Here is a 24,136-nt window from a genome sequence, read left to right on the forward strand (position 1 = left end):
ATTGGGGCATAGTTTCTTTCTCTATGAAACAATTTTCTACTGATGTACATCACCGGATGTTCTTTTCCATTCTATTTCTGAGATAGAACTGCCCCTAGGCCCACTTTGGAGGTTTCTGTCTGGAGTAGAAATTCTTTGTTAAAGTTGGGTCATTTTAGAATTGGTTGACTGCATAGTATGGTCGGATCTATGTGGACATTGCGCCGCCCATAATGTCGACTTTCAAAATGCTGACTTCCATTGTGTTCACATAGATCACTGTGCCCCGCAACCCATACCTGTCTCCCCCTACCCACTTACCTTTTCGGCGGCACACACAGAAGTTGGCCACCGTCTCTCCTCTATCCCTTCGGCGTCAGTTCTCTCCCACTAACGTGGGTCAGAACTGGCGCAGCATGGTACTTTTTCCTTTTCCAAAACTTGTTTACTTTATTGTCCCCTGCTACCATCTAATGGAAGCGAGGGACACCCCAGGAACTCCCGACCCCCATTACAGCATCCAAGGGGACCGGGGACACCCCCGCTTCACTTGGTCACTGTAATGGGAGTCATCATTTTTGAACATGTGAATGCACAGTAAATGCGCATTTAACATTTTGGGGGGATACCTTACGGTCCACACCTATTTTTTCTTTTCCCACTTTACCATCCGAGGCTCAGCATTTTTCAGTTTGTCGATTAGACAGGCTGTGATAGATGATAAATTGGGGATAAATCTTCTATAGACCCCACCAATCCCAAGAAAGCCCTTAGAACTCATTTGGGTTTTGGTATGGGAGTCTCTTCATGTCTCTGACCTTTTCTAACTGGGGCTGGACTATTCCATTACTGACAAAGAACCACAGACATCTCATGGCCGATTGGGCAAGGTGGCATTTCTTCGGGTTAGCGATTAGCCCTGCTTGTCTTACGGCTTTCGTGATTTTGTAAAAATGTGTCATATGTTCATCCCAGGTCTTACTGTAGATGGTGATATCGTCTAAATAAGCTCCACGGAAACTCGAATAAGGCCTTAGTACCTGGCCCATTAGCCTTTGGAAGGTCACTGGTGCACCATGAAGACCAAATGGGAGTAGTTTAAACTGACACAGTCCTTTAGCGGTGGAGAATACGGTTTTCTCTTTGTCTTCAGGATTCAAAGGAACCTACCAATGCCCCTTGGTGAGATCAATTGTGGAGATTTAAATGGCTGTGCCCAGTCGCTCAATCAGGTCATCAATCTTTGCCATGCGATAAGTTTCTAACTGGGACACAGCATTTAACTTTCGGAAGTAGATACAGAACCTCCACAATTGATCTGGCTTTGCAGCCGGGACTATTGGCAAAGACCATGGTGTCCGAGATGGTTCCACAATGTTGGCTGCCATCCTTTTCGCCACCTATTGGAGGACTCCTTCTTGCTTTGGTAATCTTATAGGGCTTTAAATTAACCACTTTCTCAAAGGGAGTGCAAATATAATGGTATATGCCCTTAAATCGCCTTGATTCCTCATTAAAAACATCCAGGAACTGGTAGAAGAGATCTTGAATATTATGGTGTTCGGATTGAGGAAGATCAGATGGTACTAAGTTAGGTTCTCCGACATTTTCAGCTAGCAGACTGACAATCACTACCAAGAAAGATTCTACAGGGTGTTTTTTCCATTCTTTTAAGATGTGTCAGGTTTGGATGACCTGTGAGCACATTTTGAGTATGTCAGTGTTTTGACTGCAATGTATGTTCCAGGTCCTTTGTAGTTGGTTTGGGCCTTAGATCTTGTGTGCAGCTTCCCGAGGTCAAGATGGAGAAATGGACTCTGCATCCTGATGGGTCTATGGATGGACAAAGGTCAGTTTTAGAACTTTCTAAACTACCTTTCATTATCAACTGTCCAGCAGAGGGGTTCAGTTTTCCTGAGCTCCTGTTCTTGGGGCCAAAAAGCAGCACAAAGCTTTAGGAAGAAGGATTCAGGAGAGGAACCCTTCTTTCCAGGTAAACAGGAATTCATGAAGAGGTTTGGTAGCCACAGCCACAGGAGAGGCTAAGGGATTTCTGTCTCACTTTTACATTTCAAGTTATACAGTGACTGACTCAGAAGAGACTAATCTGGGATTGTGGGAAAGATGATTTGTGACACGACTTTAAGCGTCAGTGTATTTTCGTTTATTTTATTGTTTCATTCCAAGCAAGCATTTTATAGGAAATAACCTTGTGCGTGACCCTCGCCAGAGCTTCGTAACCCTGGCAACCAGGCTGCATTGGGGTTTTCTCTACTCTGCAAGAACATTGTCATGTGCCCAGTTTGCGCGCATTGATCTTTCAGCCTGTTAAGTGAAGGAAGGAAGAAGAGGGGAGTAATCATAGCGCTGGCAGCGCAGTCAGCGGTGACAGTTTTAAGACCTTGAGGACAGTTTCAAGACTTGCAGACATTTTGACAAGGTTTTATTTGCACGGGTGCGCAGTGAGGAACAAGATGTTATTTTCCTTCAAGTTTAGAGCAAGACTTCTGCAACTTCACTTGAAGCACAGGCAAAGCCAAAAGCACAATTGTTCATTCAGCCAAGAGCAAAGGTCGTGCATGGGCAGTTGCTGAACTCCTCTGTAAACAGTACAATAGGGAAGGAGTCAGGGCTGCAGTTATTCGTTTATTTTACTTAAACATTTACCACAGTGATTTTAATTTCCTCTGAGCACTAGCAGAATAATTTGAGGTACTGAGGATCCTCTGTGTGATAGGTTTTAGGGGTGGATTGGGGGAGTCAGAGTTAGGACAAATATGAACTCTTCATGTTGCTTTTCTCTCTCACGCATGCAGAGTCCCACCTGAGAAGAAGTTTGGGGCATGATTTTTTGATTTAGCCACTTCCCCTCCCCTCGGCGTTGTGTTTCCGGTCTGAGGTGTAAATCAACTTAGCTGAGTGCGAAATGTCCATGTAGGCCCGTGGGGTTTGGCATCTACCGTGGATGGCTCAAAATCCTTGACAAGATGTTAACATGGTAGATCTGGGTCTTGAGTCTTTTATCCAGTTTGGCTACTCTATTGCCAGTCTGTTCTATGATCTCATATGGACCATGCCATTGTGATAACATTTTATTGTCGGATGGGGGGAGGAGTACTAGCACCTTCTGTCCGATGGAAAACGGGTCACCGTTTTCCAGTCATACAGCCCCTTTGGTTTTCCTGGGACAAGTGGGAATGAACTATGTCTCGGACAATCTACATGTGTAATTGTATTCTTTGGACTCTGGGAAAAAGGTAACACAGCCTGCTCTCTCTCCTCCCAGGTCTCCCTGAGGGTGTCCAATGCATCCTACGGTTCGCACCCATATAGAAGCTCGACCGGTAAGAAATATAGGGATGCTTGGGGGGCTTTTATGATGGCAGCCCGGGCACAGGGAACCACCATATCCTAATTTCTTACATCTGTCTCCACTAGTTTTCTGGGGATGCTTTAAAGAGTCTTATTATCATCTGTGAATGATATACAGACATTCGGAGCGTCTTAAACTGAAGCATTTTCTTCACCTCAACCGTAAGTTTAAGCTTGAAATTGCTTCCCTGATCTGTAAGAATTTCCTTTGGGAAACCTATGTGGGACAAGAAAGGGATTAGATGTTCTGTGTCAAGCTGTTTCGCATCGGAAAAGCTTCTGGGTAACGGGTCGCATAGTCTACGATGAATAGTATGTACTTGTTTCCCAGACTTGATTGTTCTAGTAATCCTACAATATCTACTGCAATGCAGGAAAAAGGTATATCAATGATGGGTAGGGGTGGTAGTGGGGCTGGAGGGGGTCCATGGTGGCTTGTTTTCTGGCATAAGAAGCACGCAGACACACTTTTTTTATGTCAGCAAAAACTCCGGCCCAGTAGAATCTAGTCACCACCTGTCCGTGGGTCTTAGCTGCCTTCAAGTGTCCCGAGGTGAGATGGGCATGGGCGATTTCCATCACAAACGACCCTTTGGTGGCTTCGTGGGACTACAATTTGGGACCATGGGATGCCTTCATGGGTAGTTTCTCCCCTACATAACAACCCCTGTTTGAGGAAAAGAAGGGACCATCTTTCTTTCTTCCCTCGTCTTCCGGTACCACTTTGAGGAAGGCCTCAGTTAACATCGGATTGTTGCATTATGCAAACGGCAAATCAGGCATTATTTTGGTTTCTTTAGTGTCTCCCCTTCGTGTGGGTCTCTGTGCCTTGGGTTTCCACTCTATGTCAGCTTTCCTGAACCCTTTTCCCCTCTAACAGTTTGATCTTGTTCAAGGACTTCTAGTAAGACTGGGAACATTGCCTTTTCTAAGATCCCCTGGGAAATCTTATCTCTGATCATAATGTGATAAGACTGTCTTCCATTATTTTGAAGAAGGACCTTAACATCCCCCCGTAATCTAGGTCCACCACCGCGGCTAGAATGTCTAAACACATATATCCAGGCCAACCCAGACTTAGATGTTAACCTGATATAAGTACCTCTGGGAGCTGTTAAGGTGAGGGTCTATAACCAGATCTTGACTACTGGATTTGTGTCAACCAGGTCAGATCCCACCATATGTAAGGGTTCTGAAGTACGAGTCTTGCACAATGGTGGCATGGTGATTGGCAATTACTTTGACTGCTTGAAAAAGGTAAAGACAATAAAACCTATCTAGCCCTATTTCTAAGAGGGGTTTCCCTGCCTCAACTAAAATTAAGGAGTCTGTCAGAATGGCCAATAACTAAAAGAGTCCACTGTCCTGTGTCAAAACCTATTTCCAACCCTTACACTTACACCTAAACTAAAGGGATTTGCCTTCTTCTTGGTCCAGATGTATGCCTCCCTTATTGCAGACAGGCACAGTTCCATGTATCAGGGGAACTGGTTCCTGAGGGAATGGATCCCTCTGCCCAGGTCACAATCCTTTACAAAAGGTGAATGCAAAGTTCCAAAGTATCAAGAGAATGTCTTCCTTCTCTTGACTCATCAAAATGTTCACAAACACAACAGGGGGACTGACTACCTGTCCATGGTTCTCTCTTGGCTCCTTGCACTACCAAGAGAATGCCTCTCTTCTCGTGGCTTTCTTGGCTTTCTCCAGGCTTTTCGCAATGCCAAGAGATTGCTTCTCTTCTCTTGGATTTTCACAATGTCCACAAAACAAAACAGGGGAAATGACTCCCTTTCCCTCGTCCTACTCAGGCTTTTCAGACAATACAATCATGGGGGAATGTCTCCCTTCACCTGGCCTTCATCAGGCTTTTCATTAATCACAGCCAACCTGGTTCACGACCATGCCAGGTACTGTGACTATGATGAATGACAATGATCGCTCTTCCTTTTATGGGTGCATGTCCAATACTTGCCTTCCTTGCTGCTCCTTTCTACTTGATAAACTTGATTCACTCTCCTGTCAAGTACTATCGTACGACCCAAGGTGTGCCAAAGTCTCTTACCCTTGGTCAGGGTCCCAGGCCCTGTAGTCTCAGCTTCCTTCTCCCTTCTGGGTTTTCCACCACCTTCTCAGGGCACCTGTGCCTTCCCAGCAATGGTGCACCTTTTTTCGTGGTCCACGATCATCCTGGGTCTTTGTTGGCGCATGTGACAAGTCGTGGGACTTCCCCGACTCTCACGGTCTACTTTTGGCCTGTGGCGGGTCTGCAGTCTCAAGCTTCTGCCGGACAGCGCAGTTCTCCCTGCTCGCACTCTCCAGTTTCTCTCTCAAGGTTTGCCTGGACCGGCTCTCGACCTTCCTGCTCCGTTCTTGTCGTCCCGGTCTCCTTGCTTCCTTCCTGAACCATGCTGGCTCTCACAGTTCCTCCAAGGAGGATCTGACCCTTTTCCAGTCCTTCTCTTTTTGTATCCTCAGCGTGATTGTCTTGAATGGAACACATCCCTTAGTTATGCAGTACGTTCCTCATTCCTCCAGAGTGCTTCTTCGTCCCAGTCCTGATATGAGTCCTCTCTATTGGGCTTGGTGGAATCTTCCTTGTCTCAGTATGTTCTACGAGGATGGGGTTTCCTGTTCTACAAAAACATATCGAGGTGTCAGGAATCACAGAGGTCTGTGTAAGGTATGAATGAGGTTGGGGTGTAGGATGTATCTACTGTTATGTACCCAGATAATTGTCCCTGGTCCCATAGGGCAAATCTCTCCCCATGAGATCCTCCCACTGCATGATCACCACTATGGGGGCTATCGGGTAGCGGCACCACCTCACTAGCCTCATGGGAAGGGGCTCCCCCCAGGGAAGCAGGGACGACATTGTGGGATTCGTCACATCACTCTCATGGGCTGGTATATGACTGGTGACACGTATATGTCAGACCAAGGCATGCATGCATTTTTCATATTGTGGCTAATAGGAGAGGACTGGGCTCACATGCAGGGGGGTGTCTATTCGAACATCGTTACGTAAACCCTCTGATGTGCACAAACATTACTGGGTGCGACAATGTAATTTTCTGTCTCTTGGTTTTTGTTGTCATGTGCACCTTGTTGTTTGCTCAGAGGAACCAGTGTGGCACTGTATCACCATGGACATCATGTCTTTCCATGGACCTCACACAGCACTTGCAAGGATGGATAAAGCAAGGAGACGTGATGACTTAGCCTATCATCTTTGCCAACAGTCATCAGCAGAGGCAATGGTAATGGAACATTTTCATGAGTCACGCCTGTTCTTGGCATTGGTTTTTAATGTGGGTTAAGTGACTTTTAGGTGCTTATGAGATACACAAGAGTACAGGAGGTTTAAGTTTACTATATGACCATGGCCTGGACTGATTACTCTATCTTCAGATTGCATGAGGTCACATTTCCATGGATGCAATGGTACATTAGTAGCTTCACAGTCATGTGGACATGGTGTCCCTCCAGGGATGGCACATGCATTTTGTTGGTTCAGCATTAGCCCCATGGCCCACTGAATGTGGCCTGGGCCTCACCATTGTAGCCATTTGAATCCACAGTCTGGCACATGGCTGTTTAGAGAGTCAGGTTATACATTCGCTTCACATAGGTAACATCCCTACTCACAAGGCTCGGGTTGACTGCATGCTTCAACCTCTACTCCTTCAATTCCCTCTTTGCCAGCCATGTGAAGGATACCACTCTCCTTTTCCTCCCAGAGCATGAGGGTGGCTGTCTCGACTATGTCGCATCCTACAGAAGTTGTCTCCCATTGGTAAATAGAGATTAGAGACCTCACCATGGCCTTCGGGTCATTCCACCTCTTGTGACAGTCTTCATTGTTCCAGGATACAATGTCAACAGCTACCACGTTTTCACATACGTCTGTCCAGGTGGCAGTCTTCCTCTGGCTAGTGGCTTTCCGTTGCTGTGCCCCAAATAGATGACCAGCAAGGCTTCCACCTATTCTGCAAGAACATTTAGCTCGGCCTCATTAAATTTTGTTTTTCTGAGCCGCATTTCGGGCAACTTTCCTTTGTTCTCAGGCTTCTTTGGCACAACTTGTAACATTGGCTGGCAACAGGATATGGGTGATTTTAAGTAGATTGAGATTTCAAAGATGGCAGCCACAGTGCTTCTCATTTCCTATTTCCAATCAGCACTAATCTGCATGGGGAATTACCATTTGGCTAATTCTGTCAAAAAGTGGGGGGTTTAAACATAGGTATTGATTACGCTGAACGTATTCACTGTTACCATCGATGGTTGGGCAATGCAAATGTGGACTTGTAATATGTCGCTAATTCCACCGGACCTCATGACGGTAACAATAATTCCAACTGCTGGAATTAGCTCTATCTGTACAGCAGAAATCATAATGAGGACCGAAGTGCATTCTTCACTAACTAGAGGCCCCTCTTCTGCAATTCACTATTAACAGTTGACCAAAATGGAGGAGATGCTAGAGACTAGGTGAGAATTGTAGCAGTAAAACACTCACTGGGATATTTGCATACCTACAATACATTGCATGCAAACAAATATTTTAAGTCTCACAATGACACCATGGCTAGTTTAAGAAAAGGTTATGAATCTGCACAGCCCCAATTATTTTGCAGTTCAATCAAGATTGGCTGCAATGTCTGAAATGTCCTCTCCCCTTATATTGTTGGGAAGCACCATACGAATGAAGTTGCTATGTTGCAGCAAGAAAGAACCAATTCAGACTTTATACATGTTTGTTCCATTCAGAAGACCATTCAGAAGATCTACGATGGGACATGTTTTAAATAAATATCAAAATGAATGCAATCGATATCAAGCAATATATCCTCAATCTCAAAAAAGGTTGAAGAAAATGTAAAAAGAATTTAATTATTAGAAACTTGCAGAAGCTGCACCAATCCCAACAATCAATCTTCAAATGATATTAAACCAGTAAAGTGATTTTAATTTAAACTGTCCACAACTATTGAACACCCATAAAAGTGAGGACAGTAGTATGAATAAAACAACCCACCAGCCATCTGATAATGATCAGCCAATTCATAATGAGTTGCAGGAATACTTTAAACATGTGTTGTTGTGAAATTTAGAAATGTGTCAAACCTAAGATGCCAAATATGTACACACAAAAATCAAGGAAAAGCACAAATCTAAGTTCATGAATTAAAGCTCTACCAGTAAATAAAACATTACTTTAAAAAAAAAGGCTCAGCCATATCAACACGATACGCAAAACGAAATAAATAACCCAAAATAGGTGTCAAGTTGAATGTCATGTCTCATTACAACATATATGCACTGACCTTTAATACGTGGCAAGTTATAAATGGTTGTAAAATGTTTCTAAGGTATCTCAACAAGGTTTCTGAGACAGTCTAAATTATCTAACCAAGTCTGTGTCAAACGTTTTCTGTTTTTGAATGCAAATACTGGTTGCTCCAATGCTATATTAAGTGCTTAAAGACTAAAGCAGTTCTTTTTAAATCAATTTCCAAATGGAATGACTATACCTGCAGAATGTTGCTGCAAATACTATTTGATCTGCATTTGGTGCCTTGTCTCTTTTCTGTAGAAGATGATCCCTATGTGCCCATCTTGCCTTTTTTAGTGAATGGGTCCCTTATTTTTTTAGGATAACTTTGAACCAGAAAGCACAATTTCAAAAGCTTCTTTACCATGGACTCTAATGAAAGAACAATTCCATCTTATTTAAAGAAATTAACTATAAGGCTGATTTTCTTTTAATGCCCTCCGATTTTAACTAGAGAATAATAAAGTCGTAATCTTGTCGGGCTGGTTTACAAAACAGTGATACCTCAATTTTGCCAGCACTATGAAATAAGCATAAATCAACTAATAGTGTCTTTGCTTTGCTAACTATAGATGTCAATCAGGGATCTGTGTTTAGGCTGCTAAGATAGTCAAATTGTGTATGACACTCATGCCAGATCATCGGGATATCATCAAAAAATCTTTCCACAGATTTATGGACGCTTCATAGATGTTTTCTGTGGAAGTAATATATTCTTCCTCACATCTGCCAAAAATAAATTGGCCAGATTCAAACTAAAGCCTGTTCCAATTGCCGTTCCCTTACATTAGGCAAAAAGGTTCCCTTAAAAAGCGTGCAAATTCCTTCGTATCACAGTTTTTCACATTACATAAAAAAGACACTGTGTGTGGTAGAGGATATGTTTGTAGGCTATCAAACAAGATTGACAAGGCTTGATTCCTGGGAATGCAAGTATATAAGGACTCTGTGTACAAGATACAAAAATATTAAAAGTCCAAATCTTCAACCAGACAAATCACATCAATGGAGTTGAGCAAAAAGTTATTTGTATTTTGTGATGAATCTTTTGTAAAATGATCAGCATATTTTGACAGAGGCTCTAATACAGAGCGACATCTTCACCAAGAAAATATCTGTCAATCAGGAACATTGTTCTGATGGCCCTTTGGTAAAATGTAGGATGAAGGTAGTTCATTATGAGTTGAAACAAGCTACTCTTTTTGACATATGATGTTATTTTCCAGTGCCCTGTCTGTCAAGTTCTTCATATCCAATGCTATTGAGCATATAAAATCAGAAGCCAAATGACTATAGTGTGAGGTATTATGCAAAAGGTGTCATGCTTAAATGTCATATTTTCAAAATCTCACACTTATCTGCATTTTTTAGAATTCTATCAATATTTTTCTATTACATAAATTCTAGCGGTTGTTGCTTATTTAGGTTATAATGCTAACACTGTCTTATGTATATTATTTCTTCAAACCCTTTCATAACTATGGTTTTAAAGCTAAAAAACTTAATAGTAATACATCTGAAAAGACAGAAAAATAGGGCACTGCCATCAGATTGATCCATAGAAAGACACAGACATACAGGAGAACCGTTAAATCGTGATGGTTTTCCAAACCCATTATTAAGGGGAATAACAGAAACAAGGTTGTTGATGTCCTATTTATAGGAGTGGGTAAAGATAGTGCAGGGGGTACCACGCATCGCCCAATTCAAAGCTTTTAAAGGTAAAGCACACATGTTTTCAGTCATATGCTTTCTCTAGCCCATCTGTGGTATCACATGACAATCCAACGAACTGGGATGAAGGAGAGTAGAATACCAGAGTAATTGTCTTATATGGTGTTAGTATGGTCATTTAAAAGTTTCTGAAATGATGCAGTTCACCCTTAAGTGTACAGAGATGATGCAGTGATTAGGGTACAAATTCATAACTTTTTTTAAATACAAAAAGAAATGAAATCTACATTTTGTTTTAAACATGTACTAAAATATTCCGAACTATCACTGCTCACTCATCTGGCCCCTGCTATGGACCCAGCTCTCTCCCTTTTCCTAGAGTCAACTCCTCACTAATCCAATTCACTCCCTACATATGTCAGTTTGTTCTCCACTCATCAAGTCAATCCTTCATTCAATGCACTACCCATGTATCCAGTCTATTCATCCACTTCAATCCAATGAATCACAAACACTCCAAAGCAACCAGTCCACTCCACAATCATCCTGTCCAATTCTACTCTTTCAGTTCACTCAACACTAGTTCAGTCCCTTCCAACACACATAATGCCTTAACGGATTACACCACTGGTAGGTAAGCTACTGCCCTCCAGATGTTTTGGCCTACAAATCACATCAATCCTCGCCAGGAAATTCGATGCTGAGGGACCGTGGCAGTCATGGCCAACACATCTGGTGGGCCTCAGGCTGCCCACCACTTCCTTAAACTGACAACTTGCTTAGCCCCCATCCTGTTCACTCCATTTATTTCCTAATTACTTAGTTGAAGCTAGACTCAATGTCCATCTCTCTGCTACCTGGTACTCTACATTCATATCTAATTGTACATCTGCTTAGTGGTTTGAACATATTAAGGTTGTTTAGAGTCTTTCTTTGTTGGGCAACAGGACATAATTAAGCCTGAGGGTTCTGCAGGCAGCACTCCTGGAGGGTATTGAAAGCATGTCTGATGTTTGAACCCCTCCTTACAGTGTTCCTCAACAACAATTGCCTTTATCACTGTCGCCTTGTTACCTTCACTCTTTTTGACCTCCACCTTGGCCTTCTTAAGTCGCTTAAGCATGCCTCGGAGGTCGGTGATCCCATACTGGAATGCAATCCTCTCATACTCGCTCTTTTTAGCACCCTTCAGCATCTCCCAGATCTCTGGGGGGATGCCCTCCATTCCATCCTCTTCTTTCTTCTTTTCTTTTTCTTCTCTAGAGACAGGATAGACGGCACATGATCACCATGCAGGCACATATGTATTATGTGATCTGACTTCTTCAGAAAAGCAGTACATAATCATCAGAAGTATGAGAGACCAGGAACTTCAAATCTTTCTTAAACAATCTTTGCTATGACAGTGACTTCTTTCATGGCAGTGTAGGATAGGGATACCAGAATACATATTTTCTGCTCTATTTCTTGGGTAAATATTATGGGAACAAATCAGTGATTTCTTAAGAATTGAGACAGTCTACAAACACTTGCAGATGTCAAACATTAGGTCTATGGATCTGTAAAACTTGTCCATGTAGCACTTGAGAGCCTTCCTTCGTTCGTTCTGGCTAAAGCAGCGCACTCTTCCCAATTAGCATCACCAGTGACCTCCTTCATGCAGGAGAGAGCAGTGAAATTCTGATTCCTATATATAGAAACGAATAACCTTCTCTGACCTGTAGAAATGTATAACCTTGCTCTTGCAAGGAAATCAAGTGAGGGCTTACTTCCAAGATAAACCTGCATCCTCCTCCCACATGACATGAGTGATCCACTTCTCACATCAAGAAACCAGCAATCTCTTTCCACATGGAAGGTTCTGTGACTTCCTCCTACTTGTATTTAGCATGGAGTGCCTTCATCCTGGAGAGGCTAATGATTTGCCTGAACAAGACCAGGAGAAAAGTGTACCCTCCACTAAACTGGACCAACAGGTGATGTTGTAATTCTTAGCTAAACCTGTGTTATCCTTCTCTTACATGTAGAAACAAGTCAACTCCTCTCACAAGGTGCATCCTGCAACAGATACCCACATGAGTACATCTGTGCCCCCCCTTCATCCTGTAAAGACCAATAGTACACAGACTTCAGAAGAAACCAACAACCTTCTCCAACACTGTTGTGATCTTCTCCTAATTGCACAAACAATATACATATACTCCTGTCTCCTGGAGAAATTGGTGGACCCTTCCCACAAGAAACCAGTGACCTCTTCAATCATGGGGAAACCAGTTACCTTTTGGGATAGGGTGATACAAAGGATATCTTTCTAAACTGATAAACCTGTGACTTAATCCCACAGGGGAAAATAAGTAACCCCTCCCATGTATGGAAATTAGTAACCTCTCCTCCTGTATGGAAACCTGTGAGGACCGCCCAAATGGGCCTCTTCCCAAAAGGGAAACCCAGTTACCCATCTTCATATTGAGAAAGCGATGATCTCATTTTACATGAAGCAATCGATGGCCACCTAAAACCAAAAAATGTGATGAGTCGAAGGTTATGAATTGATCTTAACCACTGGAGTAGCTCTGGGAAAGCTTCCACACCATTATTTATTACCCAGTCTGTGCAATTGCAAAACGGGACCAACCACATGCAAATCTATCTTGGTTTTGTCACCAATGGGAGCAGTGCACCCTGAACTGCTATTCCACGGCCCTTCTGCATGGAAACAGGAGGAACCTCAGACATGTTTCAGCCTTGTTGGGCTTCATCAGTGAGGTACAACTCAGTCCCCTACGGCACACTGTGCAAGGGACCAACATCTGGGCATACCCTATCTCACATGGGGATAAAAACTATAAGCAAAAAATATAATGGGTGGAAGTTTAGAAATATATCTTTATCACTGGCATACGTGCAGCAAGATTTGACCAAGAGGTTCAGGCTGTGCTGCTTCTTTTGGGACGGGACATTTCCATATAGTCGTTCCCATCCTCTAATGGAATAGCAGTCTGAAAAACCAAGGCCTGGAAGGATGCCCAGAGTGGTTGTGGTGGTTATGATTGATTCAAACCGCTCCAGCATCACTTTTTGTTTTGCTGAAATCATTGACCAAAGGAAATCCTGTCAAAGCCTGCCCCATAGAGATGTAAGCGACCTCCTTCCACAGAACAAAACATCTTCTTCAACATAGAGAAACCAGCCACGTCTTTCCACATGTAGAAACCAGTGCCGCCTAACACATGGAGAAACCAAATACCTTTTATAACAGTGGGGGGTGCGTCACTCCAATCCGTTTGAGTAAACCTGCCCCGTCTATCACAGGGGAAACCAGTGTTCCCTCTCGCCCAGATGAACCAGTGCTATCTTTCAATCTGAAAAGTACATATCTAATTCCTCAGGGATAAACTAGTTCATTCCTAACTTCTAGAGAAGCCTCTAATGTTCTCCCTCTATGACAAATCCTTAAAGTATTTCCACTTAGAGGAACCTTTACCTACCAGGCCTAGGCACTTGAGTAATCTCTTCACACATGGAAAAAACGGTAACCTTTTCCTATATTGATAACTCCATGAACTTCCCCACATGGAAACATCAATAATGTCCTCCACAAAGGAATAATAGTTGACCCCTTTCTACCTGGATAAACCACTGTCCTACTCTCACCTAGACCCTACATGATCTCCTATTAACACCTAGCGATACCTTGTCACATCCAACGTCATAGCTGTGGTCTAGAGGAGCAGGACTTTGTCTACAAATGTCCTTGACCCACAAACCCAGTGAAATTGAGCCATGGCATTTGCCTGCTTGAGTCCCCCCATACCCTGTTATTTCTTCTACTCATATACCAGAGGTTATCATTGAGTGTTAGCATGCCTGTCCATGTATATATAACACTATGGTGTGTAAAGCAGACACATTCCAACTGTACTTCCTACCTTTTCTTGAGTAAGGCACTAAAATCCAACTCTCCCGCATCGTCACTCTTTGCATCACCTCTGAAACATGAACAGAAGGCAAGTCAGTCAACAGGCTCAATGCATTTACTGGAGTATAGCCCTCTAATAATGACACTTAAAAAAAATACAATTTTCTTTCATACTGAAGAGTACATCATGAAAATGTTCCCTGGTGGTCCCAACTCAATGTCCCTCCACCTCTACATATTGCCGGCCAACAATCAATACCTTCCTCCGGCTGTCTCCATGTTCCTCTATCTGGTTAAAATGTCCTCTGGCTACTGTCCTCTTTTTAAAGCTGTCCCTCATCGTCCTCCAGCTTCCTGCATTTGTTTGCATGCTGCTCCATCCCTCACACATCAAAAAAACGTAGGAGGGGTGGAAGGGATAGGGATCTGTGGCCTGAGTTTGGGTATCTTCAATCAGTGTGGTCCAACAGCAATTAGCTTGGTGTGATACGTTTAAACTGATTTAAGTGCAGTCTTTCTTTTTTTTCTTGATCCTCTGTTTCAAAATGCCCCCCTGTTTATTCATGGCTCAGGATTGAATGGTCAACCCCACACAGATAGAGCAACCAGGCCAAGGCTACCCTCAGCAACTGGGCCACCATGGGTGTCTCTGGGATGATGGTGGACCGTTTGATGAAGAAGTGGGCCCCTGGGTGCCAGGGTCCTTTTAGTGCGTGCCACATTCTCACTGCCCTTGGCATAGCCTTAATTTTCTTTAATGATTTCTGGTGACTCATCTATTCCACGCTCATCCTTGTAGTCTCATCTTCATCATCTTTCTCAATTTACATCCATCTACTATTTTCCATCTTCATCCATCCATCCTCATCTTCATATCTTTAATATGTATCATGTCATTAGTGCAAAGTAAAACATGCAGAATAAAAAAATGCCGAATTTCGAAATCCACGTTTTCCCACAGTTGTATGCAGTGGTCGAAGTGGGCGCGAGCGGTCGGTAGCGGTGCTCCTCTACTTCTTTTAATTCAGTTTTACAGCCCCTATAATTTTATTTTAAAAAGAAACCGCTCCGGAATGGTTTCGTTTTAAAATAAAAGTGTAGGAAGAATCTGAAACGTGCTCTTTCAGTGCACTGCACTGAGCAGTCCGCTAAACTGCAGGAGCATGTGTTTTGGGGTTTGTATTGTGCGTGGGATGGTGTGTGGCGATGGGATTTGTGGGGAGCGGTGCAGGCCAGTAGGGAACATAGTTCCACTACTTCTTTTCGTGCACTTCAACCAGTGGTTGTATGTGGGGGTGAGGCGGGTTGGGTTTATAAAAAATATATATATGGGGAGTATGGGGGGGACTGCAGGGGGTGGGGTCTACCCCTGCATATAATTGCGTGGAAATGTTCGGAGGAAAAAGAAAATCAACAATTTTGCCTTTCGTATAAAGTGATCACATAGCTCCTCTTCAATCTTCATCCATCATTCATATCCTTCCAGGGATTTGCATTTCAAGCCCTTTACACAATCGTCATCCCTCTCCCTCCACCTGTGCCCATTTCTATTAATGTGTTATGCATCACCCTCTATCTATTCTCCATCTTCATCTTGCAAACACCACCTGCTCCTTCATATGTATCTACTAGTTCCTCATCTTCACCCATCATGGATTCATCCTCATCCATCACTTCTTTCCCCTTCACTCCTTCCTATTGCTTCATCTATTCCCTTCTGCATACTTATCTTGCCCCTTTCTTCCATCTAAACTCCAGCTGCATATACATCTATCCCCATCCTCATCCACATCCACCTATTTCCCTATTTCTCCATCTTCATCTATATGTCTCCATTTTCCTATACCTTTACCCCATATTCCTTCTCTTTTGGCCCTGTCTTTCTCCACCTGCCTCCTCTTACTCTAGCTAAAACAATCTTACTTTAACAGCTTTTGTCCATGTCTACCGCCAGCTGTACTGAGATCTTCACCTGCCGGTCTACATTTTGCAAACAGTTGTTCATCTTCTGTGTTTTTATCCCAGATTTTATAATTTGCAGATCTGCACGTCTTCTTTGCCCAATGGATTGTCAAGACATGTATGCCGATGATAAAGCATGGCATAGATGAAAAGGAGGCATTTACCTCATGCAGCCGACTGACAAGTATTTTTGCTGGTGGATCAACACTTAGCTGCCCTTGGGTTTTGAGCTCGGTTCTGAGAGATGTTCATCTTGCAAAGAAGGTTATTTTCGGGCCCTTTATTAAGGCAGCAAGTGCCCAGCACTAGAAGAGCAGGCATAATACTTGCCTCAATATTGTGCTTACTTGCCCAATCAAGACCTCTTAGGACGTAATGTAAATGCCAGGAGAAGCGAACTCTTGGACTACCCATGGCATGTGGCTGCTTGTCAGTGAGCTGCTGGCACTGGTGAAATATAGGAGCTAATGTCCTGCATCGATGCACTGGGAGCAACACTCACGTTCGTTTGAAAGCCTGTAGAAGACTTGCACTGCCTTCTGCTGACGCTGGTGCTGTAAGGAGATAAAACAGAGGCTTGTCAACACCAGTGTTCGTTCTTCTCCATATCCTCTGCCACTTTAAAGTTGGATGGGTTCGAGATGCAGCACTCTCTCAGATAAGAAGTGATCTGCATTTTTTATTTTATTTTTTGACAGCAGTGAAAGTGGTCAATTTATGTATCTAGGTCAGACTGATATTTTGAGATATGTTTTATATTTGATAAAAACGTGTATCAGTACAGGTCTAACAGAGAATTATAGAACACATTGCTCTCGGTCTAAACATGCAATGTTTTTTGCTATCATGCATCTACTCACAATGTTCTGCGTGTTTGTATAACGGGCACTGGCATCGTCTATTACACTTACATATAGCTTAAACAAGATATGGATAAACATACATGACTGGTCAAATAGCACACTCTTGGTGAGGAAAACAAAGGGGAATGTTTTTTTTTATTTATTCACATTTTTATCGAACATTTCACAATTAAAGACATTACAATACACTGACAGTATAAATACATAAATAAGACCTCCCAACCCCCTACAAATGTGAATGTTGTCGTTTCTAAAGAAATCTGATGGTTTTGCACCTGGCTTTTGCAACAGCAAGGCACTGCTCAGCATATCGTTTGCTTTCTCAGAGCAGTAGGGAGTTCCCCACTGGGTTCTCCCTTTGCCACCACTGGGGGGTCATGATAAAGCTGTGCTACGAGTGTTTGTAGTGGCATAATCTGAGCAACTCTCCACAAATGCAGGCCTTACCTTCCACTTCGATATTAAAGGAGCAGCTATCACACTTGTCCTTGGCGGTGACTTCACACCTGTATCCACCAGCATCTGCAATGTTTGCTTTACCAATTCTCAGCTCATATGTATAAACCTGAGGGAAAGGGGCAAAGTAAAAGATGATGGGACAGTCAATGGCAAGTAGAACTAATGTCTCAAGCGAGTTCTTGACAGAAATATTGTAAAATGCAGGCCTCTGAGGGCTACCCATCTCCCGCAAGAGTTATTGTCGGAAAGACCAACTCAACTTCTGCGGTTTCTTTGGAAACCATGCCTGAGATTCACTTTGGTGACAAGGCCCTCAACTTCAAGCTACTAGTAGTAATATAAAGAACATTTGACAGGTTACCTCTCATGATACAATTCCTATTCACCTGTGTAACTACTCACCTATTTACGTGTTAGATGCTGCCTGCCCACCCCCTTTGCTAGCATTTGACTCAACCCGAACCCTCCCTCTTGATCCTCCCTCTGCATGTATGAAGTTCTGGCTTAAATTCTAACCAAACGTCCTTCTTGTATTGCCCCTACCTGCTCCTTTCACCACGAGTATGGTATATGCATAGCTCTCAACTCACACGCTTTTGGCGGGTGTCACCCGCCTTGTAAACAGCTGACTCACCCGCCAAGCCGCCTGCACGCCCATTCGTTTCAATGGGTCTCTCACCCGCCAAAAATAAAATTGGATGTTTTCACCCACCTTTGTGACATAAATGGTTGAGAACTATGTATATGGCTTAATTGCCAGTCATTATGGTTCTGTGCCACACCTATATGCGTTTTACCCATGCCCTGTTTGGCCATGACCAGAAGAAGATTAGAGTTTTTATTTGCCCGCTCCCAAGCCAGGATAGGATGTTTCACTCAGCAGCTGTAGTATTTAGCTGTTCCCTTCCTGGGAAATCTTGTGGTCCTCACTAAATCTGCCTGTACACCCACCCCTGCCTCCCCCCTCAGCCCATGCCCAATTTTTCATGCAAAGTTACATGCATCCGTACGCAAGCTCATGGCTGCTTTTCCCCACATCTTCGATTGGGTGTGTTTGTCCTTTCATTCTGTTCCCTTCTTGTGTTACTTAGAGACGTATTGACAGATACCTATGTCAAGTCCTGGTCTCAGCATTGCGGTTCTTCCAGTCTACCATCCCCAGGCCATCTACAATGGACCTAAATCTATGCTCTGTGATTAGTGCCTTCTTTCCCCCATGCCCACTTTAGAACGTAATCCCTTGCTATTCCTTTTTGTAGACCTCGTTGTTCACCCTAACGTATCTTGGCGCTAAAAAAGTCAAAAGAAAACAGAGTCAAAAGAAAAAAGGCCAAAGAGATTTATCAGCGGATGCGAACAGCCAGGTTCTGAAAGCCTTCCTGACGTCGAAGAGATAGGCCTAAGCCACAGACTTGTGCCAGAAGGGAATTCCAGAGATTGCTGGCCTGAACTAAGAAGGCACAGCTGCTTTCCCTTGTGAGCCAGACTTTTGGCGGAAAGGATTTTTGTTTGGTGTGTGTTTTTGGACTTTGATAAGGATGAAGCTCTGGCCTACGCCATGGAATGCGTGATGGACAGTGCATAAGGCTTTGAACATACTTATTTGTGGAATGCAAAGTTAATAGAGGATTTGGTTTGCTGCCTAGCGTCACAGTCCGAAGATGAGACTGGAAGCTGCATTTTTTTACAAGCTGAAGTCTATGGATTTGGGACTTGGGGAGACTGAGATAGATTCCATTGCAGTAGTCCAGGCGGGTAGCTTTATTTTGTAGTTAATTGTGAAACCCCTATGATGCGCGATACTGATGTTAGGGAGAAGAAAAAGCACAGAGATTAAAATTCTTGCTGATTCCCAGGTTTCAGACTTTTTATGCAACTGTGGGTCCCAAAACATGGGTCAGAGTTTAATGTAATTTTGTTGGTTTTGGGGTAGCTAAATTTGAATCTGTTTGCATCAATCGATTCAGTAACTTTCATCATACAGTTGGTGACATCAGTAGCGTATTTGTGGAAGGTGTCTTCCAATCGTGTGTGTTACGGCGTATGTGAAGAGTCAGATGTTGCAGGAACCTATGAGTGAGGTTAGCCTATGATTTGAGGTAAATGTTGCAGAAAAACAAAGACATTATGGAGACATGGTACTTGACAAGGTAGGGCTGTTTCTTTTGATTTGAAAAGGATTGGTGCTACTGATTGTGAGCAATCAGGCATGCAGGGTGTTATCCCTGCTGGCGCAAGGTCACAGTTTACTGCATGCTAGAGATGGCCCAGGAGGGTGGCATAGTAAACCATTTAAAAATCGACTAGAGGGTCGAGTAGTATTAAGCCGCTGGTGCTTGGTCATATAGCATCCTGATGTAGTCTGTTACTGCAACAAGTACTTATTTGCTTCCCATGTTTGAGCAAAAACCTGCTTGATGGTGATGGGGAAAGTCACAATCTTCAGTGAATGGTTGTAATTTGGTAACTATAAGAACAACCTAGTGCCTGTTGAATGCCTACCTTGACCCATTCCCCTGTCTACAGCCGGTGTGCGATGGGGATGCTGTGTTTCATAGTCCTTCAAGTTACAGCCTAGTTTGTTGTGATTGGTAATATGATCATTAGCTAGTTTGACTTTTTGTCATAAGATGTTCTTGTAAATGCTATCCATCTATGTTGGTGGTTATGTATGACCTTGCTACCAGACATGCTTTTCTGTACAGCACTTTAATGAAACTTTGTGCCCGGGCTGCACTATATGAAACTATAAAAATAGAATCAATAAAGCCAACAGATCCAGCAGGCTAGACCTACCAAGGGAGGAAACGTGTTTGCAACTTTTTTTTATTATAATGAAATCAACTTCTAATATGTAATTCACTTATTTTTTATTTACTGCTTCATGATGCTTTGCAAATCTTTTCATCCAAAACATTGTTGGCCCCTTTGTATCAAGTAAGCAGACTAGCTCCTCTAGAGAAGAGCTAAAGAAGATTTCCTTTGGCAGTGTTTGCGTTTGATATTACCTTGGCATTTGATGTATCATTGGTGTGGATGGTGATGCTATATGTTAATTGTATCTCTCCACGCTTTCCAGCAGATGTTGCTGGGGCATAACACGCTACTAAAAAATAGAGTACTTTTTTTATTTCACCAGCATTCTCTCTCTTGCAATGGATTCCATCAGCCAGCTTTGGAGGGTGTGATGGATTAGGACTTGCACAGCTGGACCAGCCCCCTGTAACATTCCATGTAAATCTTAGCCCTGTGGTTATGTGAGGCAGGACTGATTTGGGACAGGAAACGACGAGGCGAGGGGGAGGGGTAGGTGTACAGTGGTGATGGTAGAAAGACGATATAAAGAAGAGAGGTCTGTGCAATACATGGCTCTGCGTTTGTACGTGTTTCTTTAGTTGAATTAGTCGCTTGAGCATTTCAATGAGCATAAGACCCTCCAGTTTACTAAATCCTCCCGAGAGACATGCGGTACAAAAGAGTGTGCATGATCTACACGTGTTGATCATTCCGAGCACTCCTCTCTGTGGAGGATTCTGCACTCTGCGGCTCTCTCAACCACTGCTACTTTCAGTCAAGTTTCAGCCTCATTAGAAGTCGGGTGATGTGGTAAAAATCACTGGTAATGCGGCAGTAATTCGATTAACGGTGCATTACCGCACTGCCCCACTACGAGTCAGGCGTAGAGAAGGATTCACCTCCAACTAAGAGCTGGAGGTAAATCTGCCTCTTTAAGCCAAAACATTGTCAAAATCAGCAGAATTACTGCTGGCGATCATTTCACGAAATCCCCATGGAGTCCTATGGACTCCAAATAATGGGGACTAACACTGCTTACCACCACTTGTAATCTGGTGGTAATTCCGACGGACAAAGTGGCAGTAATTCCATTTGGTGGTATCTTGATGGATTTACCACCAAGATATCACCAAACTCGTGATGAGGCCGAAAAAACGATGTAGAGTGGCAAATGTGCATCGCTGGATGCTTTTGCAAACCACCTGACTTTTTCTTCCACTTTCAGCAGCTTAGGGTGTAAAGCTTCAGTCAAAAGGCAACCCCTGAACGAACAAGGAATTTTGTTAATGATGCAACCTTGTCCAGAGATAAGCAACATTTGTTGAATGTTTGGAACACAAAATTCATATGATATTCTGCACCAATTAAACCAATTAAACTGTATTTAAGAATTATACTGAGATTTAGGGAAAACAGATCCAAAAGATGTCTCGGGTATATGTAGATCATAGCGCAGTAGATCATCACTCACACGTTTCTGCACAGCCTTTGTGGGCCACGTGTTTCTAGACCCAAGTATTTAGCGTACAAAGTTGGACTAAGAGTCTATCAGAGGGTGCTTCGGCACAGTCAGGTTACATTAAATGTGTTGCAGTGAAACAGATTTCCTGGCAAACTCACGTCTCTGAAAGGCTGGTATGGCTGATGCACAGGTTTTCACATGTCAGGCTTTAGCCCAGTACATGACTAGCTATGTCTGCCCCAGCCCTGAAAACCTTTTTGATGCATATACCAGTCTGGAAATCTTCAAATGCCCTCATAGACAAGCCTGCCTCTCAAGACGGTCCTTCTCACAGAACTTGCTCTTGTACTTTGAGGCTGATGAAGATTTATCATCCCCATGTCAGCCACACTGCTAGAGAACTGGGTGCCAGCTCCACCCAAAACTCACCTTCTTATCCTTGTCAAAGCTCTCCTTGAACTGAAAGCGGGTGCCACTTTTGATCCCCAGCTCCAACCACTTGCCCTTCAGCCACTTGACAGTGGGTTTATTTGGCAGATGGCTGGAGTCCACTTGTGCCGTAATCAAGATATCTTTACCTGCATAAAGGGACAATGACAATTCAAAATTCAGTTATGTTGGGAACTTGTGAGGGTGGGTGATGAGCCAGCGGTCAGGCAAAAAACATACTCATACACTATAGCAGCCATTGCTTTACTAATTTCAAACTCAATGCATTGGGCTACAGCAAAGTTTTTTTTAGTATTAGGCACAGTTGTCAACAATTCTCTGTTTTCTGGGGCAAAAGGTAAGAGGGACCTGTCTTCCTTTGTGACAAGCCGTAGGGACATATGCTATCCCCTCAGTGATAAGCAAGGGGATACATGTTTCATCCTGTTCCCTTAGTGACACGGCAAAACAGCATGTCTTGTCACTTCAGTCAGAGGCTGGGGAAACATCCTTCACCCCCCATCCCCCAGTGACCGGAAATACATTTCCATACTACTTTCCATTGCACAATCTTCGATCTGATCACTTTCAGATCTTACTAGGAATTCACTACAAATGGACAAGAGCAATGGGACCGCCATTCCAGATCCAGGCAACTAAATTGTGGAATGGTCTCCCCAAAGACTTACGCCCCTTAGACCAACTCATGAATTTCAGATGTAAGGTGAAAACATATCTGTTTCAGTCAATCCCTCCCGTTTTCTGCCTTATGGACCGTCGGTGCTTTATGAACATACTAGTGATAGATTGGAGATAGGAGACATGTGTTACTACCTTAGTGACAAGACACGAAAGACCAAAAGTGCGATGCTCGGAGGACCTTCTATTTGTGGGGCTACTTTCCAAGGGTGGTTTGCTCTCCAGGGGGATTACTATTTAGAGGCTTGCTCTTTTTTGGCACTTATTCTTCAGGGTTTCACTCTTTAGGAGCTCACGCCTCGGCTGCTAACTCACCAGATTCCACCATCACATTTTCAGGCTTCTGTATGAACAAGCCAATTAGCTCGGATCTTGCATCCGACGGAGCATCTAGGAGAAGTAAAAAAAGAGTTCTCAATGACTGGGAGGTTAATTAGGACCAATTATTTATATCTATATACATCTATATATACATATATATGTGTATATATAAATATATACATACTCAAAACAAGCAAAACGTGGAAATGAAGCACAATCAACTAACACTTCATGGAGGAAACAATTCACAGTCATATGCACAAAGTCAAGCCATAGGTCCAGAGAGAGTGAACTTTCTAAAATCATCTCTCCATTCACAATACATCACGTTGGTTGATGGTGGATCCAACCTCAGGCGACGATGAACCTTCTGCCTGCTCACAGTGGGTCGTTTCTCTTTTTCAGTAAATCTCCTTTCTGTCTCTTGAAGATAGTTGCCTGGAATAATTCCTTTCTGTCACACAACTGAAGCTGCCGCTACACATTTCCCACATGCGTAGTGAAACTGTATCCACACTCTTCTTGTGATACATTCTCAGAACTCCATTTTAGAAGGATTTCCTGTTTTCACCAACAATAAGGTTCTTGGGGGACATGCTAGTGGAGGCCAGCAGGCATGACGTTTCTGAATCCTCAACTCAAACTCCTTAAATGATTCCCCTTATTGTGGAGAGGGCAACCCATAAACAGCTGTGACATCAACCCATGGCTCTAAAGTAACTCTTGCCAGTGATGGCCAATGAAGCTCTCTTTTTAGATCGAGGTGAGCACAAGGAACATGATCTGTGCGTTGCAGATCAGACGGACAATGCCGGGGAGAACAAGCAGTTTTCATTTACAACAAGGTCATGGCAGGATCTTGGGTC

At 43.2% G+C, this 24,136-nt stretch overlaps 1 protein-coding gene across 2 annotated transcripts in view; it reads right to left on the reverse strand.

Moving 5' to 3' along the window:
- Positions 1-24,136, reverse strand: part of MYBPC2 (myosin binding protein C2) — a 241,323-nt gene that overhangs the window by 137,712 nt on the left and 79,475 nt on the right. For both annotated transcript variants that reach the window (XM_069636959.1, XM_069636949.1), the window contains 6 exons: positions 23,265-23,339; positions 22,251-22,399; positions 17,552-17,669; positions 16,744-16,795; positions 14,290-14,349; positions 11,435-11,619 (listed from right to left, as the gene is read on the reverse strand). In XM_069636959.1, coding sequence (XP_069493060.1) covers positions 11,435-11,619; positions 14,290-14,349; positions 16,744-16,795; positions 17,552-17,669; positions 22,251-22,399; positions 23,265-23,339 — 639 coding nt within the window. The remainder of the gene's footprint in view (positions 1-11,434; positions 11,620-14,289; positions 14,350-16,743; positions 16,796-17,551; positions 17,670-22,250; positions 22,400-23,264; positions 23,340-24,136) is intronic.

The sequence above is a fragment of the Ambystoma mexicanum genome, chromosome 1q (genome assembly GCF_040938575.1).
Source record: "Ambystoma mexicanum isolate Mex_15411 chromosome 1q, UKY_AmexF1_1, whole genome shotgun sequence".
Taxonomy (NCBI): Eukaryota; Metazoa; Chordata; class Amphibia; order Caudata; family Ambystomatidae; genus Ambystoma; species Ambystoma mexicanum.